The sequence below is a fragment of the Manacus vitellinus genome, unplaced genomic scaffold (assembly GCF_001715985.3).
Source record: "Manacus vitellinus isolate BGI_N305 unplaced genomic scaffold, ASM171598v3 scaffold_16_pilon, whole genome shotgun sequence".
In the NCBI taxonomy this organism is placed as follows: Eukaryota; Metazoa; Chordata; class Aves; order Passeriformes; family Pipridae; genus Manacus; species Manacus vitellinus.
Window position 1 is genome coordinate 6,250,764 of NW_021939189.1, and position 19,384 is coordinate 6,270,147.

Consider the following 19,384-nt stretch of genomic DNA (forward strand, 5'->3'; position numbering starts at 1 on the left):
CACATACCTTCTCTTTCTTGTCTTTTGTTTTCTTTTTCTCTTTATCACTTTCCTTTTCTTTCTTAGAGGATGTCTGTTTCTCCTTGTTCTCTTTGTTCTCTTTCTTCTTCTGTTTCTTTTTCACCGGGCTCTTGTCCAAGCCATCCTCCTAGAAAACCAGTCACAGCACAAAGTTGGAGTCCTCACCTCATGCACACTTTCTTCCAATAAAACTTACATCCTTAAAATGCAGGCAACTTTTGAGGTACATCCAAATTTGCCCTCACACCTCTTTAACCAGACAGCAAGCCCTGCTTAAGCAGCTGCCATCCACCCAAACTTGACAAAAGGGTATAAAAACCAGAGGAGCCCCAGCCTGTGACAAGCTGGCAAGCTGCAGATCTGCACTGCCTTCCTGTGCCAGCTGTGCTCCAGAACGCTCAGCCCCTGAGGTAGATACTGATCAGCACATGAACAAAAAGCCTCAGACTACAAGCCAAACCACTCAATGACAGAACGTTTTCTAAGCAACAGCATGACCTTGGTAAACTCCAACTTCACCACTGGCTGACGTGCCCAAAAGGAGAGAGAAACAATTCTTTTTCCTCTCCTTTATAAGGGCAGCAGGCTTTGTCCTAACACAACCTTTCCTCCAAGTCAATATGTGGATGTGTGTGGCCACTCTAAGATGCCCAAAAACACTTAGAGCACTGACCTAAAAGAATAGGTGGGAAAGGTGCCTCCTTCACCCTGACAGCTGTATGTATGTTTTTGTAAGTTTGTCAGTCCTGTAGGAATTCACTCTGTAGTGCCCCCTGACTCCCCAGGGCTTTGCTGGGGGTGCTTCTCAAGGTGAGTTTGGGCAGTAATAGCACAGCTCAAGGAAACCTGGAAAAGCCACTATCCACCAGGCTGACTCACCTTGACTTCACCTTCTTCTGACTGGTTGTCCGAGTGCTGAGGAGAGGAGAGTTCATTCCCATGCTCATCTTTGACTTTGGGAGCCTTGTTCTCTTTCTTTACTCGTGGTTTCCTCTTCTTTAGCTTGCCCTGGTGAAAACACAGAAGTAGTCAGAGCAAGCAAGTAGCTACTTCCTGGGGCCATATTATACCTCCTGAACACCTTGCAAACAACTGCAGCCCTGCAGGATGGCAGGAAGCCTGATGAGCCCGAGTAAGTGCAATAATTACCTGCCCCCCACTAATTATCACTTCAATATCACAATGCAATCAAACAACAGTCAAGCCCATATTCCCTCACGGAGATGATGTTCAGTGACCTGAGAACACAGGCTGTCCCCTGCCATCAGCCTGCCATCACTCCTCTTGAAATCCCCAGAATCAGGCAGCCACATCTCACCTCTTCCCCATCTTTCATGTTTTCTTTCTTGTCCAGGTCTTTCTTCAGCAGTTTCAGTAGATAATCAACTCGAGTCTGGAGCTGTTTTCCCTGAGGTTTTTTATCTGTCTCAACAGGTAGGATCTTCAATAAAGCAGAAAACAAAAATATATACCTTCATGCACAAAGCTTGACAAAAGAGATACACACTATCAGCAGTCCTTCCAGGCCCAGCAAAGGGCTGGAGATGCTGCACCTTCTGGGGGAACAAGCAGGTTCAAGCATTCCTTCCCCCCTCCTCACAGACTCTCCCTGTCTGGCTAAAAGTGAAGCTCCCAGCAAACAAGCATCCCTCCCTTTGGACTTCTGCAGAAGTTGAAGGACCCCAAGGCAGCTCTCTAGGTTCTCTGGGATCTTTCTTGAAGAAAAAAGATCTTTACAAACTATATTTGGGACCTTGTGTTGCAAAACTGAGTCCACTCTCCTTGACACATCAGATTTGTTTGCGGCAGCCTTGTCACAGCAGGCTGGTCCCTCTGGTAACCTAAGACATTGCTACAGCAGTGGTACAGATGCAGAATTTTTAGTGGAAAACAAGGCTCCAAGGGGCCACTTTGTGGGAAGTATCTCAGCTCATCAACTAAGTTAGTTTCATACTTCATTGGAAACTGGGTGGTGTGTCTCAGGCAGTTGTTTCCACTATAAGATGCCTTTCTGAACTCCACATATTAAGGGCTCTCAGCCACAGCATGATCTTTGCTAAAAGCACTAGTAGGGATGTCATGGGAATGTCACATATTGGCAGCAAAGCTGGCGTGGAGATTCCCGATGCTCCTCAGCCCTGTGCTGCAGTTTGCTCTTTCCACTGCACTGACACAACGGATGGAGGCTTATTTTTAACCCAGATCATTTCAACATGGTCCCCACAAACTGTTCTTGTGGGTATGACTGAGGAACAGAGGAACTAGATGGAGGCTTTCCAGCTGGCTGTGCTGCCATCACCAGTCATGTAACTATACCCTCAAAGCTAACACAGACCAGTCTTGACATAAGCAGTGTCAAATCTGTGAAAAATTACTTCCACGCAGAAATTCAGACTCAGCTTCTTGTGAGATGTGCAAGGAAACATCAAGTCATGATTATGCAATGCAGCCTCTTCTGTCCTGTGCATGTAACCACACATGTCAGCATTGCCATTTTCTTCCTGCATCGTTTCAGTGTGGTTCATGTGGTACTGCTCAGGGAAAATGTACTGCCCATCAAATAACACAGCTCTGCTTTCCATCGGGCATGCAACATTCCATGAAGGTCACCGTTTTCCTCATTATTATTTATTATTATTATTTTTGGAGTAGTTATAAACACAAACATCTGTTTCTGGAGTAAATGAAGCATGTTCTCTATGAGCACTGCCATGGACCCAATGGAATCAGCAAGCGAAGCGACCTACCTTATCGGATAACTTCAATTCCGGATCTGTTTTAATTAGCTCCCAGTTTCCATAACCATGCTCGTAAATTCCCACTAACAAGCGAGAATCCTCCTCCACTCCCCAGTCTACATCAAAATGAGCAGCTTTGACACGGCACGTCAGGCGGTACCTAAAGGCATTTCAAACACGAGCTACTTTTAATGCTGTGGAGGATAAAGCAAATCCACATATCCAGGCTATTCACTTTCCACTACAAAATCCAAATTCCCTGAGCCTCTTTCTGCATTGCCTACTTTAGCCAAACTCACTTCTTCCTTTCCTCTGGGTCTGCGGGAATGGATTTATGCAGCATTTCAAACTCCTCTTCGTGCTGGATGATGGATTTCACGTTGACTTGGACACCAGAAATCTTGATAGTAGGACCTCGTCTTTTTCCAGGTCCTTTCCCTGCTCAACAATAAAACACAGGAATTAAGAGAACTCTTACAGAGAGAAGTGCCTCTGTAAAAATGGCTTCACAGACAGTGATCAAGACCTTGCCTCAACCACTTATTTAAACATAAGGCCCAAAATATAAGTTTTCTTACACTAACTCACTTAGATTTGCAATCTAAACACCTCCCAGTATCATTTTCTTAAAAACACATCCAAGTATGCTCGAGCTGTTGCTTCAGCAGTTTTGTTCAGCTGCAACAGGCAGAGACCCAGCAGGAAATCCAGACCTGACCCTTTATCTCTAAACCAACAGCACAGAACAGCCATACAGAGAGCGGATGATGACTCCAGCTCTGGGAAGTGCTGTGGATCCAGCTTTACCATGGAGTACATAGCACCAGTTTGCTTCCCACTCCCAGGAGCAGTTAAAATTTGGGCTTTGTGACCCAGCATTAAATCAGCTGATCACTTCAGTCTCTCCCCATGAAAACACATGTCCAGCAGAAACCAGCAGACCCAAGCAGCACTTTTCAGTCTGAGCAGAAGGCTCAGGAGTTTCTCTCCATTGGTGACAGCTGCCTGGCAGAGATGGGATGGTTTAAATGTGTGTTTGTTTTATTGCTTCTAAGTCACAATGTGGCACACCTGCCCAGCCAGCATGGCAACAGTTTCCTCTCCAGCTCCACGGAACAATCCCAAAAACATCATAACAGCAGCATACAACCCTCTTGCCTACCTTCCCCTGGATTTTCTTTCAGCTGCTCCTCGTATTCTTGCATTGCTGACACACAGCTGTTGTGGATGAGCTCCCCTAAACGTTTCAGATCAGCCACAGATTTATCCACCAGCTCAGCATCTCGGGCAATACACTCCAACCTGGGAAAGGGGGAAAGTGTTTTGTATTTGATAGAGAATATCTCCTCCCAGTCATCTCCTAATCAACTGTTTCACAGCTTTTAGTACTCAATACTGTACATGTACGAATGTATGAAACACGCACAAGTTGAGTTTGTGCAGGAAGCAACTCAGTTTTTTGGTCTTTTTTTAGGTCTAACAGCTGCAGTTCAGATGTAGAATAAGTGATCAAATCCTTTGGATTTTTTTAGTACTAAAGCAAAGGTGGGAACTGTCTGTCTTGGAGACAACAGGGGCCCTCTATGACTGCCCAGTGTTCCCTCAGGCTTTCCTAGTTCCATATTAACTTCATCTGATGGTCCAAAGCTGCCATCTGCTGTCCCTTTTGCCTGCCTGAAGACTCACACGCAAGCCTTGTGTTTCACAACAGAAGAGTACAACCAGCTGAAAAAACACTGTAATTCTCATACAATATATGCAGGGAACCCTTCCTCAGCCCTGAGACCTCAGCAGGGGCTTTCCAGCCCCAGCACATATGGCATCTCCCTTCCCCCCTCACTCATGCTGGGTCACAGCACTCAGCCAGGGTTCTACTGACCCACACTTGAGGATGGTGTGTGCCTCTCCCCGTTTCCCTTCAAGAGGGACAGAGCATGAAAAGATGCTCCAAATTCAGTTTTGAGGCTAACGTGCAGAGAGAAGCTTGGCAAGCGTTTTGGGTAGTATTTGCTGTTCCAACAGCTGCTCCCTCTCTTTTCTAGGCTGAGTGGGAATGCCCCAAGGGCTGGACTCTGCCAGCAGGACGATGCTGTTACAGCCTGGCGCCACGACTGCTCGAGATGCTTTTGGCCAGCACTCATCAGTGCCCATCAACTGAGGCACGAGGGACTGCACAGCAGTGCTTGTGTTCCTGATGACATGACAGCAAGGTTCAAACACCCACAGCAATGTGTGTGTCTGGCTCTGCTCAGAAATACAGTGTCCCTCCGTGATTCCCCTCTGGAGCAGGGCCAGGGTGGGACTCACCTTTCAAGAGGCAATCCAAACTTCTTGTAAGCCTTGATAAACCTAAGGAAAAAAAAATAATAAGAAGACTAAACTAACTGCCATAAAAAGTAGGTCCAGTATGACAAATACACTTGAATATATGAATTACAGTCTGCCAGATTATCACCCTTGCATTCCCCATTGATTAGCTCAGTATCCCTCAGCACTGGGAAGCTTCATCCATTAGCCCCCACAACGAGTTTTGTGACCTTGGCTGGAGAAGAACACAATATTATTATGAATTTTGAGTGCTTGACAGATGAAAAAAAAAAAAAGAGTCATATCTGTAGTGTAAAAAAAAATAGAAGAAAATAGAAAGAAAAAATAGAAGAAAGCACTGGCTCACACCACGTTGGTAATTATTAACTTCATTTTTCCAAGAAGAAAAGAGGCATTAAATCAATGTCATTAGTAATTTTAAGGCTCAGGCTGTAAATGTAGCAACCCATCACAGAAGAGCCAAGCGTGGTTCAATCCATCACAGAGGTTTGCAGACAAGGATTGCTATTTATTTTTATGTCTTATTTTTATTGTGAAAGGCCCTGCCATGGCTAACACAACTTTAGGGCAAGAGTCAAATGTTGCTGCAATCGAACAGTGCCTTGTGCTAGGAGTAGACCCCATGGCTACAATTACAGGTTATTTTTTTAAATTAATTATTTTTTTGCCTTCTTTTTTTCATCTTCTGCTCTTTCGGCCTCTTTCTGTTACATTACAATAAATGGCTGCTATATTCCATATTGTAACACGTCCTTCCTGCTCCATGGTTTCAAGATGGATATAGGGCAGGTACCACAGTCCAGAAAATCTGGTATCTCCTGCTTAAAAATATAGCAACTCAGATATGAAAAGAGTGAAGGAAAACTCATAGCCCTCTCTTTTCCATCTTTGGCTGAACATGTGGGCAGAGCTGTAAGACAAAGATCTTTGGGAAACATTCAAGAATTAGAAGATAAAAGAAGAAAACAATACTCGAATTCAGCCCCCAGCTGCCTCCAGGAACTGACACACAACTGCTGGGATCAATGGGACCAGTGCTTCTCATAGGGTCACTTTGCCAGAGCCTGCCTTTCACTTGGAGCTTAAATCAGCAGGATAACTGCCAGAAAAATGTCAGAAAGGCCAGAGCCCTTAGCTTCTCCAGCTCTGTATCTCATGGCACCTAAGATCTCATGTGTTACATAGAATTAGCTCAATCCCCTTGGCCCAGGAAAGGCAGTTACAACAAGGATTAATCTCAGGAAGGCACCAGCTTCACTGTAGCCTGACAATCCAGTCCATTTTGCACTGACCTGGATGTTAAGGTCAGCTGGGAGCAAACTGAATTATATAAAGGTGCAGAAGCTGTCTCAATGAACCAGCTCCACCTAACCACTGACGTGCTTACAGGTGAACGAGTCCTGGATTAATCTGGGATTTTCTCCACCTGCATGGCATTTCTATATTTGTTTTCTGAACTGTCTCTTGTGCTCAGCACTGACCTTCTGATTTCAGCATCAGTAAATCCTTCCACAGTGTCTTTTCTAACACTCCGAGGACGTCCCCTGCGCTTTGGTCTCTTCTCGTCATCGGTGTCGTCAGTCTCGCTTTCTGATCCAGATGATCTCTGCAGCCTTCTCTTAGTTTCTGCATCTGATTCACTGTCATTTGTCTGAGCCTGTATGTACCAGAAGAACAGTATTAGTATAGTTAACAACTGCTAATCTAATCAGCTAACAACCTTTTCTGTCCCTCCTGCACTGGCACTATTTAATGTACAGGCTGTAAAACACCTTGGCATTTATTCCTAAAGATGCAAGAGCTCATGTAACCGTCCTAGAAAGGCTGCACACCCTTGCAGTTCCCAGCTGGCAAAGGCTCTAGTGGTCATCCTCCCGGTAGAGCCAGCAGTTTCACAACTGTATTTTGATTTACTAAGGTTATGAGACATTAAAACACACTGATTTCCCTTAGACTATTTCAAAAACTAGGACTCCATAGAAATTAATCTGGATTCATCCAATATGAGTTATCCTTCTCTCTCTGTTTTTCCCCAGCTCATCCAGAGAACAGTGCATAATCCAATAAAGTCCCATATCCCAGAAGAACTTCCTTGCACAGCCAGCTTTCTTTTGGATTGGGGTAGATCCCATGACCTAAAGAAGGACTCAGGAAGACACCATCTCCTTTGCCCCTCAAGATCCACATTTAGGCAAGAGCAGCCCAGGGAGCGAGCAAGTCCGAGGAAAACAAACAGCCAGAAAATGGCAAAATCTGCAGTAAAATCCAGTACAGTTGGATATTTGCCTTGTGGTCACTACAAGTTCTCTTTAATTCTGTTTGCTAAGATGAGTTGGACCAATTTAAGCCTGGGCCCTCACACTGCATCACAAACCATGGGCCCAATGCATGATGCCAACAAGAGGTCAATGTGCTACCTCTGTGCTTTATTCCCAACCAACTTCGGAGGAGGAAAAGAAGCTCAGATGGCAAGGAGGCTTCCATTGAGTGTTGCCTTTGCCAGCTCTTGTCTCCTGCCTCTCAGCTCCTCGAGATGGGCTGTACCTTTTTAGTTGAGCTCCGGATTCGAGGCAGCATGTAGATTTCCTCCAACTCTTTCTGCCTTTCTTCCTCCTCCACCTTTTTCCTCTGTTCCTCTGGAATGATATCATCCCAGTCCTTCTGGGACCGCTCATCCAGCTCCGTCTCTTCCTCCTCCATGGTTGCAAAGTTGGCGACCTTTCACAAGCACAGGAAAAGTTTTAGCAATTCCCTCTCCTGGCAGGAACACTCCTGAGCTGTCTGCTAAGCCTCAACTCCTGCCCTGTAGGAATTCTGCCAACACTTCCATAAACTACTGCATAATTAATTCCTATGTCACTACATTCCTGGTTCCTTGCCACGTTTTTGGACTTACAGCTTTTGAGGAAGTACGTGCAGTTTAAGAAGTCCTGCTGAGCCTTTGTTAATTATTGGCTTTGCTTCCAAATTTGGTAAAATCTGAATTTGATTCACAGCCTTCAAAACCACTTACTCGAAAGCAAATTAATACCTACATCGGGGGGGGGTTGGAACTAGATAAGGTCCCTTCCAACCCAAACCATTCTGTGATTCTGTGATCTCTCAGAGGTGTTCCTGCCTGTTACTGACCTTACCATGGCAGGATGTGGGGAGCCACATTCTCACACCCCACTACAGAGCCTGGGGGTCCATACCTTGAACTGGGAGAGGAGCTCATCGGTGGCACTGGTGGACACTTCATTCTCCCGTGTTTCAGCCAGACGCAGAATCTCATCGATGTCCATCTCCTACCAGCCAGGGAGAAGGAGGGATAAAGCAGAGGATACCGAGCACAGCGGGAAATAAGAGGCTTTGAGAACAGACTCGTGTGCTGATATGCGCTAAATAAAGTGCAAATATCTGCAGGGTGTCATCCCCGAGGGCTGGGATGAACTATCTCAAGTGGTACAACAGAGTATAAATAAGGTGACAGGACAGAAGAAAAGGACTATCGAGGCTGAACAGGCAGGAAAATTTCCAGACAGTGAGATATATGAACTGTGGACTGTCTTCCTCGGGAGAAGCTCTGCTGCTTGGGCCATTTAGAGAATCGGTCAAAGCACTCCATACTAAATTGTCAAGCAATGCTGCACTGAGGCAGAAGAAAGCGACCTATTCACTTCACTGTGCTGACTCCTGCCTCTCAGAGAACAACCAAAAAAGGATGCTGAGAACAAGTGCTCAGAAAAGGCAGGGAGAGCAGCTTTCAGCACAGCAGGCTGTGCTATAACTAGCTAATGAATCCTCACCAGACAAGGGACTCCCTTGGTGACCTTTACTATTTAATCCCCAACAGCAAGGCTCTCCTCAACCCCCCAATCCTCCAATCCCAGACTCTTCTTTCAGTTTCTCCAGACTCACACGTGTCCTATTCACTGACCTGCTCTCATGCACAGGACAAGTACAAAGTGGGGGCAACCACACACAGTCTCTCATGCAGACCTGCAGATGACAACAAACTGCTATGTGATTTCAATTTCAAACTACCTGAGGCTCTGACTCTTCCCCTTCAAGCTCCTTGAAGAGATCTTCAGCTCCAAACTTCAGAATAGCTGTCAGCTCCTCTTTGTTGAAAGGATTTGAGCTGCAAGAGCAAGTGAGAAGGAAAAGGTGTTTTGAGTTGTTAAGTCAGCACTGCTACAGCACAAAACCACACCAAAGTTTTTCCTAATTGAAGCAAGGAGTAAGTTTTCTACCCAGCACTATAAAAGGCTTTTTTATTAATCTCTTTCCTGCTCTAACAAGGATAATGACTATAAAGGGAACCACTTCCATCTACTGGGGGAAATGGTGAGAGTCTGAGGTCACTGCCAAGGTGCAGCTTTTCCACAACCACTACCAGGTTCCCTCAGACCAGGGTGATCTCTGGGTGGAAGGCAGAAGTAAAAACAAGTAATGCATTAAAACTAGGTTTTAATTTCTGATCATCTTTATCCTATATGTCCAAATTAATGGCTGCATAAGCCAAATCAGTGGAAGCTGCCATTATTTATTAGCCTTCTGCCCTATACCCTACCCAATAAATATTGGGAGATATCAGCAGGTGAGGCTGGTTATGCCACACACTGTTCCAGACATCTCTGCCTCCTGACACAACCACATACTTGGATCTCCCAGAGTTGTTGTCCAGAACAGTCCGGCCAGTGGTGTCCATACGCTGGATAACCAAATGATCCAGCACCATTTTCTTCTTGGCTCTCTCAATGATCTCCTCCTCCACTGTCCCCTTTGTGACCAGGCGGTAAATATTCACCTAAGGGGCAAAAAGAGAACAGAGCTATTTCCTGGACCTGAACATGCTCTGCTGACACAGCAATACAACCCTCAGCTATTTCACAGGAGACTGGTCTGCTGACACTGTCTATTCACACACAGATGTGGTTTTACAGGAGAAAAACAAGCACATTCTCTTTACATCTCAGGGGACCCCGTTAAAATCAGGATGGTTAACACACATCTTGTAGTGTGCCTAAGCACAGAGTAAATTTTCTTCTGAAACAATCATGCTAAATTCAAACTAGCACCAAACTTTTCACATATCTAATAAACCCCCAGTAAAGCTGACACTCTACTTGCTAAGTTTTTCTGGGCAAGAAAGAACAGAGTCCACTAGGTAGAGAAGTGTAACAGGTTGCGTTCTTGGTTTTGAACCATCTCAGAACCCAAAGCCAACACGAAGACTTGGCATATGGCAAATCTGGACTGATTTTTTGTCTCCTTTTTTCAGTGAGATTCCCTGAGGCTGGCAGCACTCTCTGGAGTCAGGACTGGGGCAAAAAGACCATATTTTCAGAAGCTCTGGTGTAGTGGGAGCCTGTTTAGATGCTCACACTGAAGCCACAGACAAAACGACCCAGGCAGCTCTTCTGACCTGCTTCTTTTGTCCAATCCGGTGAGCTCGGGCCTGAGCCTGAAGATCATTTTGGGGGTTCCAGTCCGAGTCAAAGATAACAACAGTATCAGCAGAGGCCAAATTAATTCCAAGCCCTCCAGCTCGTGTTGACAACAAGAAACAGAAGTCCTGAGGGGGGGGAAAAAAAAAGCATCCATGAGTTAGCCAGCCTGTAACTGTGGACATAAAATAGCAATGGTGACTCAAAAGCTGTACAAGCAAATGTAAGGCTCTGTTGCACTCATGCTTCTTAAAGCAGAAAAATTATTTCCTTCCCATACACAGGCTAAGCACCAGTGGTCTTTAAGCCAGGACCCATGGTGAGGCAGTGCTGGTAGGGGTTAAAGATGTGCTAATCCAGGTATGCAACAAAGCAGCTCAGAGCAAGAGCACCTTGGAGTCACTTTTGAAGGTCAGACCACTAGATTCCTACAAGGGCAAAAGACAAACATCTGCTTTTTCTTGCCTGAATCCTGTTGGGAGTGAGATCAGTAACTAACAGACTGTTCAAGTTACTGCCCAAGGGCACAGGATGCCAGGTTAGAGCCAAGACACCTGAGCCCCTACAGATGCCCTCAAAAGAAGGCAAAAGGGCAGGTTCTATGGGCATTCTTTCTCCTTTCCCACTCACCCTGCTGTCTCCTTCTCACTTTTATTTGTTAACTTTCCCACAACCATGAAGAGTTTCTGTATCTCCTGTGCCAGCCAAGAATTCCCTTCCAGCCCAGGCTTCTGGAGTGAGGAAAGGTATTTGTCATGGCTGGGCTGACTGACACAAAAACAAGTGCCTTGCACCAGTCACTGTGAGTCAGCAATCCTGGATGAGAGGTTTGAGATATCCTCTCATATTACACTGCAGACTTTCACCTCCAACACCAGACTCCACTGCCTGCCAACACTAAAAATCCTCCTTTTGCCTTCGCTATTTCATATCCAAAACCAGCTTCAGATTGGAATCATTTAACAACCATCTCTCATTGTTCAGACCAGAATCATTTAACAACCATCTCTCATTCTTCAGACCATAGGGAGAGCATTGCTAAACTCTGGCTCTTCCCAGCCTCTTCTGGACTTTCTGGAGTTGTGACTTGCAGCCCTGTTCCTTGGACATGGCAGATTTAAAACAAGCAACATGGCCAGTTGCAAAACCTGCTATATCTGTGTCTTCAAAAGTATCTGGGGTCCTGTAAAAAGAAATGAACTGAACTAATCCCCTCTTGGCAGTCACAACCTGTGGCTCAGCCACAACACCCACTGCCCGGGCAGCCCACCCAGCCCCTCCTGAGGCAGGACTGTGGTACCTCGGAGCCGTCGGCGTTGAAGTGATCCAGCGCCTGCTTTCGGATCTCCCCCTTGATCGAGCCGTCCAAGCGCTGGAAAAATCAACAACAGTGAGAAAAGAAAGAAGGTAAAGGAGCCCTGAGGAACTGGTGCACCCAGGTCCTGCAAGCCCTACAGCCCCTCTCGCAGCCTGCAGCGTTTGATTGTCAAAAATAGCCTCCAATTAAAAATAACTGCTCTGCCTCAGCTGTGTCACAAGGACAGGGGGGATGCTCACACAGCGGGTGACACCACAGCTCCCATTACAGGCTCCCAGCCAGGCTCTCTGTGTTCACTCTCCTCTCCTCAGGGTTTATCACAGGACACAGGCCAAAGGGGCCTGTCAAAGGAGTTTTGCAGAGATATGGCCACACTGAAATGAAGGGACGTGCCAGTTCCCTGCAGTAAGTGCAACCTGTAATCCCAGCCACCAGCCTCTGGGAAACTCAATGACTCCCGTTGCTCAAGCTCCCTCTGTATTTTCATACATTTTCAAGAGAACCCCACTGTTCTGCATGCTGATGTTTCTCACCTGAAAAGGGTAGTGTTTGATAGTCAGGTACTCTGCCAGGATGTCCAGCATCCTCACCATCTGGGAGAAGATCAGCACTCTGTTGCCTCTCTCCCGCAGCCTGGTCAGCAGCTTGTCCAAGAGAATTAGCTTTCCACTGCTCCTGATCAGAGACTGAAGAAATAACCATCATTCCAGCTGATGTTTTCCAATCTTACATTATACAGACATGCACAGAACTGCTTCTTTTGGGGTCATGCTCTTGTACATCTTTAATCAAATCCTCTGGATTTACACAGCAGAGGCCACACACAAAATGAATCATTCAAGACATGTTACACTGCCTGCAACTCCTGCTCTAGATGTCCACAAAATGTTGCCTCCATTGAACTCTCCACTGAGAGTTCAAGTGGCTTAGTTGTGTAGACTAATTCTAAAAGAGAAACCACAGATGTTATCTTGCTAGGAGGACAGAAGGAAGAGGGAAGTTAAGGAAAAAAGGTGGTGACCAAAGGCACCACTCACCTGCAGGGTCTCAAGGCCATTCTCTCTCTCGTTTTCCTCAGGAGGTTTGATAAGGTAGCAATGGTTGCAGCACTTTTTCAGTTCCATCACAATGTTCAGGAAACCAGATGTGCTTCCCCTTGTTCCCTTTGAAAGAGCTTTGTAGTTTCTTGTCAAAATCCACCTGCAGGCAGGAAAAATGAAAGTCCAGATCATTTCACAGCCCAGAGTGCACCTGCCGGAGTCTTGGAGGAACAAAACCTTCCGGGAACTCTCGTTTAGGCATCAGAACTACCTCTATCTATCTCTCCTCCCTCTATCTCTCCTTACTTCTTTTACAGGACGTTGCTCACTAGAAACCATGACCTTAATTTCCTATTGATATTATCACAGTTTAATATTGAACAGCATCACAATTTTGTGCAGATCTTTACTCCCCCAGGAAAGATGTAACCACTGTCCTGCAAAGCTCGCCAACTGAACTGTATTATTCTACAAGAGCATCTCCAGTGGGCTGGAGATGATTTTTTAGAAGGAAAGATACCAACTACCCTACCTCAGCTTCCTACTGGGAAGCTCATGGTACTACAGGTGATGGCTGTCATATTGCACTCTGAAGGCCACAGTATCCACAGTATATTGAAACACATTCCCAAGGCCCATTACTACTGGCACTCCCAATAACTTATTAAATGACTCACTTGTAATACTGTTTCTGCAGAGCAGACATTTCCACCCGGAGGATCTGCTCCACTTTGGCTGGCAAAGATTTCTCCACATCCTTCTTCACTCTTCGTAGGAGAAAAGGCTCCAGGACTTTGTGAAGGCTTTGGTAGCCATTCTCTCTACCTTTCCCGTGATCCTCTTCAAAATCCTCCCAGAACTCAAACCTAGCAACAGAAATGAGGAGCAGGGAGAGGTCAGAATGTCTTGTCTTACGGTACCACACAGCATCTATCAGATATGCTCCTGCTGCACAGGACAGGAGATCATCAGTTGAATGGAAACACAGTGGAAGATAACAGGTTCACTCTGCTCTTGCTAACTAAGCAGATTGGTGGCAAAGCTAGAAGCTCTTTGGGCTTAGGCACCTTCCTAACATCTTATATTTGAGCTCCACGCTGACTCCGAGGACCCAAACTTCCAAGTTTTCCAGTATTTTACTCTGCTGACATTTAACTGGCAGCAGTTTCCAAACTTTCCACAGTGCCTTCCCCCAGGCAGGGCTTTGACAACTGGACTGTTTTACCCTGCTCTGAAGGCTTTTTTGGATTGCTGCTTCCTCTAACAGCTCCTTTGAAATGTGGAGATATGCTCCTCCTCCACTTGGGAGACCCCAAACCCATCCTTCTCTCTTTCTGCGATCCAACAAAAAGAATTTGGGGGACAGCTCTTTTTTCAGTCAAACATGACTTTAGTGAGCTTTGGGGCATGCTTGCCTTAGCCCTAGCAATGCCCATAGATCATTTTATTTTAAAGAAATCAAAGTATTTGTTATACTGTGGACACACAGTCAGCCAGACAGCACTGACCTGGAGTGACACTCTCAGGGCCTGCCATGAAATGGTTGGCGAGGGTGCCTGAACCACAGTGTACTGGAAACCTCAGAAATGGCTGATTGCTTGAAACAAATTTAGCTTTTTAGAGATGTCTCAAAGACAGCAGACAGATTTAAAAGGCACGTATCAGGTTTCCCCATTCAGTTTGCTGCCAGAAACACTCCTTGTGTTAGTCATTTAACCTCTGATTTTCCCCACCAGTGTCTGTTCCCCTTTCATTGCTGTCACTCCACCAAGTTTAATTCAGGGATTTAATTCAGGGATTTCTGCCATTCTGCACTCCCTTGAGCCTATTTAACAGACAAGAATGGACACAGAGGTATTTCTTGGAAGGACTCACTTCTCTGGCATGATGAAATGCAGCAGGGACCAGAGCTCCTTGAGTGAATTTTGAAGCGGGGTGCCGGTGATCAGCAGCCTGTGGTTGGACTTGAAATCAATCAATGTTTTGTACAGCAAAGAGTCGTCATTTTTCAACCGATGGGCTTCATCCACGCCTAGAAAGGCCCAGTTAATACTTCCCAAAACAGTCTGGAGGAAGAGAAGAAAAGAAACACAGGCGCCAAGGAGACGCTGGGTCAGACAAGCCCCACCACCTTGCCCAGGCCTTTCTCTCCACGGCCAGTGTGTGCGGCCCAGGACATCCTGCCCCAGTCAGACTTCGTCTCACAAGAGTTTCTTGCTAACAAAATGTGGAGACCAAGATGCCTACACGAGTTTTTCCTCCCCAGAAATGAAAAGGTGAACGTTAGCCATGCCACGTAACACTCCTGCCATACCTGGACAGTCCTGCAGTAAGTACACCTATCTTAATCCTCCTTTGCTTTACCCAGAAAGCACAGTCCTCCCCCAGCTCTTTATTTCCCTCTTTCTCCATGCCCTTGGGACCTTGGGTAGCACTAGTCCCACTGCAGCAGCAGCAGGAGAGCAGACGAACAAGACTAAAAAGTTGAGGTAATCTGAGTTGTGATTTTTTTTTTTTAAAAAAAGCTTTTTTTGATTCCTGCTAGGACTCAGTGCTGTACTGACAGGGTTGATGAGTATTTCCTAAGCAGACAGATTTCTCCCAGGTGCAAAAATACAGATATTGCTAACACTGTGGCCAAAGGGTCAGTGTAATGTTTTGTTCTCTTAACAAGCCTAAATTAAATCAGGTAAAAATCCAGCTACTGTCCTGCCAGATGCCTCACAGGTGAAAAGAATAAAACAACTGTGCAGAGCAAGAGTGAAGAGACTATAACATGTGTCCCACATTCCCTGTGTATTACTGGCAAGTGAAAGGAAATAGTAGCTGTATGTTGTCCATCACCATAGAGGGAAGAGGTGAAACCCACTAGCTAGGGACTGGCTTCCCCCTTTGAAATGAGAGAAAGTTTAAGTAAAAACATTCTTGGACCATTGCTCACCTTATCCTTGAGGAGGATCTCATATGTTGTGATAAGTGCATTAAATTTCAATCTTTTAGACTGAGAATGAATCCACTCATATTCACGTATCTGTGAGGGGAAACAGATGTTAGCTTCAACCAAGGTTATCAAAAGGAAAGAGTTAACAACCATTATTTTAATGTAACTGTACACAGAGACTCCAACCAAGTCCAAAACCCTGTTGTTCAAGGTACCATTTGATGAGCTCAGGGTGCCCACGGAGCAGCTTGTTTTACTGCACACATGGTTCAACTGCCCTTGCACAGGTAACAAAATAAGGTCAACTTGCTCTTGTAACTTTAACCTCATCAGCTAAATGAGTGTCACCTCACTGTGGACACCACTAGACTCCCAACACTTGTGTGCTCTGTTGTCTGAATAATTCCAGACACAGGAGACAAGCACTTTTACACTGCTGGACTCCTCACTGCAGCATGTTTCAGCCCAGTAGTAGTTTCTAGACTCTGAGAAAAAACAGTACTCCTGTGCTCAATCCAAGAGGGAAAATAGGGTATAAAATTCCCTGCAGCAGAGGATTACAGCCATGAGCTGTTACACCAGCTCCAGCTACCTGCAGTGCTGCCAGTAATATTCAGCAGCCTCTCCAGCAGAACGTGTGTCACACACGTCACACAGAAGCTGCTGCTTTGCACCCAGTGCTTCAATCCAACCCCTCACCCTTTGCTCTCTGAGTACACACCATGTTCCTGCTCATGAGGTCTCCGATGTAAACCACCACGTTTATCTCGGGTGCCCACACTTCAAACTCCCTCTGCCACGAGGTGAGAGTGGACAAGGGCACGACCACCAGGAAAGGGCCATACAGCTGGTGCTGATGGAACAGGTATGACAGGAATGATATTGTCTGAATTGTCTTGCCCAGTCCCATTTCGTCAGCCAGGATCACGCTGTTGTTCCTGGGAAAGAGGAGAACAAACAAAATGCTGTCTGAGTGCAAGTTTCTGCCACTAGCAATTTAGTGTGCTCCACAGGAACAGCAATCCACAGCAAGGGTAGAGATGGGCAGTGCAAAAATAGTTATCTGAACACTTCCAAGTGGATCTCAGGGACATCCAGACTGTACATGGCACAATAACATGCAAAAATGAACTATGATGACTCCAAACTGGAGGACAAAGGCAAAGGGAGAGGAGAATCAGTGGCCTAATTTTAGAAGGACATTTCTCAAAGATTTCAGTGAGTATATAAACGTGCTAAGACAGAAACCTTTTTTTCCATTAAGTCAATGGAAAACTAGGACTGATATGTACCAGGCTCACACAACAGCCAAATTCAGCACGTCAACAGGCCCAGACAGGGAAAATGCTTTTTGTTTTCACACAAGGTTTCTAGAGTTCATGCTTTAGATGGTTTCTGCTTGCAGTGTCTGCAATGCAGCTGGGCATGATAACATTTGAAATCCTTCAAGCTGCAGAAGGAGGGTGGGTAAGGACCCCACTCGAAAACAGGAGGGCCAAATCCTACTGGGGCAAAAACTAGGAGACACAAAATGACTGTCACAGCATCTGTACATACTTGCACCAGGAGTGAGCGAGCCAGTTGAGGCCCTCCAGCTGGTAATCCCGCAGCTCCAGGTTCTCACCGCCGATGTACGAGGGCTGCTTCTTCAAGGCAACAAACCTCGGTCTCTGCTTCAACACCTGAAAAAGATGCTGCCATAAGTCCACTGAAGAGAAGGACAAAATAGTCAGTGGTTGAAAGGCTGAAAATTTAGCAATGATATCTAGGAATTCAGCAAAGACTGCATTTCTTTTCATTGATTCAAGTCCCAGCTAGTGCTTGTGTCTGCATTTCTTGTGATTTGCCTGCTGTTGTCTGGTTCTGAGGATCAGGGTTCTGAGTCCCCCCAAGAGCACAGTAAGCTGAGCATAAAGCACACAGATGGAATAAACTCCACTTTCTTCTTTGCCCTCTTTTGATTTTCCTCCCATTATTTCTGTCCCTCTCCTCCACTGTATCAGCATCTTGCAGGTTTCCTCTTTTACCAGGTGTGCTGTTTTTTCATCCAACTGATATTAAAACTCCTGCAGCTCCTTCTGAGGAGGAAGCACTTTGCAAGGCTTAATTAAGGCTCCCACTCCCCAGGGGGGACATAATGTTCTCACTGTGCACAGAGTAAATGAAACTTAAAGGGGTTCACATCTCTGCCTAAAGTACAATATGAGAACAGCAAACAACACTTCCAGCACAGGTGGGAGGATGGGAAAATGTTCTCTGACATTTATCCTGACAAAACTTCATGTTCCCACTGCTTGCATCACCCCCCAGCCTGGAGAAACCCAGTAAAGGAGAGGAAAGAAGCCAGCAAACCTTGCAGTCCCGGGTGGGAATTGTTTTGGAGTTGTTCCGACTATTGAAGCTGTCGATGCAGTGCTGAAATTTCTTGCTTATCAGAGCCTCATCTTCCCAGCTGCACTCAGCATAGGGCAGCCCCATCCACTTACACAGGTATTCGGGGTCATTTGAGGATGTTTTGCGACTGTTTGCTGTAAAATATGCAAAAACAAAGCCCAAACCTCAGTACCTGTGGTCGAGCGGCTGAACCACAAGCGCAGTTCACAGGCACAGGCTGAGCCACCCCTACAGCCAAGAGACAGGTCTGGACAAAGTAGGAAAAGTGCAGAGGGACTAAAAAATGCTCCTTTACCTGGGAAATCCGAATGTCCCGTGGCAGACTTGCTGGTCTTCACAGCTGTGTTTGGAGAGAGAAGGGACAACAGGATTGGTGTGCTGTCAGCCAGCAGAGGGAGCAGGGAAGGCTGTCACTGCCATACACCACAAGTTTTTATAGGAATTCTATTGGAAACAGATTAAATAGCTCTCCAAGCCAGTTCCCAAAGCAACTGAGCGTTGGCACCTCTAACTGACATGACTGTGATATTACCAGTGCTGGTTTTATTAATTAATCATGACAATCTAACCCTGAGCTGCCTTGCAGCCTAACCACATCCTCAACAACAGAAAGTGGTCGTCACAAAAGCCAGGCCTGTACTGCTGCTTGGGATACAAACACCTTGCATCCAGAGGGCTGAAGTCAAAGAACTTCAGCAGCAGCAACACTCCAGATAGGGAGAGTGACTGATTTCTATTGCTTGTAAATACAGATCTGTAAACCTGGATTCCTACTGTCCAAATTCCTAAATTTCACACAATGAAATACACCATTTTTTTTAATTCAGAGACACTGAGGGACAGGGAAGATGAGAGAACTGTACGGTCATTTTGCTTTCATAGAGATTAAAGACCTCAATCTTACTTCATGCCTTTACAAAACCATTGGCTTCACTTACCAATTACTCTCTCCACTATTTGATACTGTTTGTTCAGCTCTGAAGCCAGCTCTTGTTGGCAGTTGAAATATTCCACATCTTCAGGTGATACTTTGCCCAGCCTAGATGCAAAAAAATCCAAAAAAACGCTATAATGCTTCTGTCATAATGCTTGTGGATGTCATATATAGAAGATCTGCTTTCCTATATGGTTCTGTCATTCAGACAAGCCACCGGAGTAGACTACTGCTTATA

The 19,384-nt window shown here is 45.7% G+C and overlaps 1 protein-coding gene across 6 annotated transcripts in view; it reads right to left on the reverse strand.

Annotated features, from left to right (window-relative positions):
* CHD2 (chromodomain helicase DNA binding protein 2) overlaps window positions 1-19,384 on the reverse strand; it is an 88,073-nt gene that overhangs the window by 8,138 nt on the left and 60,551 nt on the right. For all 6 annotated transcript variants that reach the window (XM_018069664.3, XM_018069665.3, XM_018069667.3 and 3 more), the window contains 24 exons: window positions 19,151-19,251; window positions 18,508-18,552; window positions 18,171-18,346; window positions 17,376-17,500; window positions 16,540-16,756; window positions 15,819-15,908; window positions 14,753-14,943; window positions 13,555-13,743; window positions 12,875-13,037; window positions 12,371-12,523; window positions 11,820-11,891; window positions 10,498-10,647; window positions 9,731-9,879; window positions 9,114-9,210; window positions 8,282-8,374; window positions 7,632-7,805; window positions 6,569-6,744; window positions 5,067-5,108; window positions 3,922-4,061; window positions 3,059-3,197; window positions 2,769-2,919; window positions 1,340-1,462; window positions 901-1,029; window positions 8-148 (listed from right to left, as the gene is read on the reverse strand). In XM_018069664.3, the coding sequence (XP_017925153.1) occupies window positions 8-148; window positions 901-1,029; window positions 1,340-1,462; window positions 2,769-2,919; window positions 3,059-3,197; window positions 3,922-4,061; window positions 5,067-5,108; window positions 6,569-6,744; window positions 7,632-7,805; window positions 8,282-8,374; window positions 9,114-9,210; window positions 9,731-9,879; window positions 10,498-10,647; window positions 11,820-11,891; window positions 12,371-12,523; window positions 12,875-13,037; window positions 13,555-13,743; window positions 14,753-14,943; window positions 15,819-15,908; window positions 16,540-16,756; window positions 17,376-17,500; window positions 18,171-18,346; window positions 18,508-18,552; window positions 19,151-19,251 (3,226 nt within the window). The remainder of the gene's footprint in view (window positions 1-7; window positions 149-900; window positions 1,030-1,339; window positions 1,463-2,768; window positions 2,920-3,058; window positions 3,198-3,921; window positions 4,062-5,066; window positions 5,109-6,568; window positions 6,745-7,631; window positions 7,806-8,281; window positions 8,375-9,113; window positions 9,211-9,730; window positions 9,880-10,497; window positions 10,648-11,819; window positions 11,892-12,370; window positions 12,524-12,874; window positions 13,038-13,554; window positions 13,744-14,752; window positions 14,944-15,818; window positions 15,909-16,539; window positions 16,757-17,375; window positions 17,501-18,170; window positions 18,347-18,507; window positions 18,553-19,150; window positions 19,252-19,384) is intronic.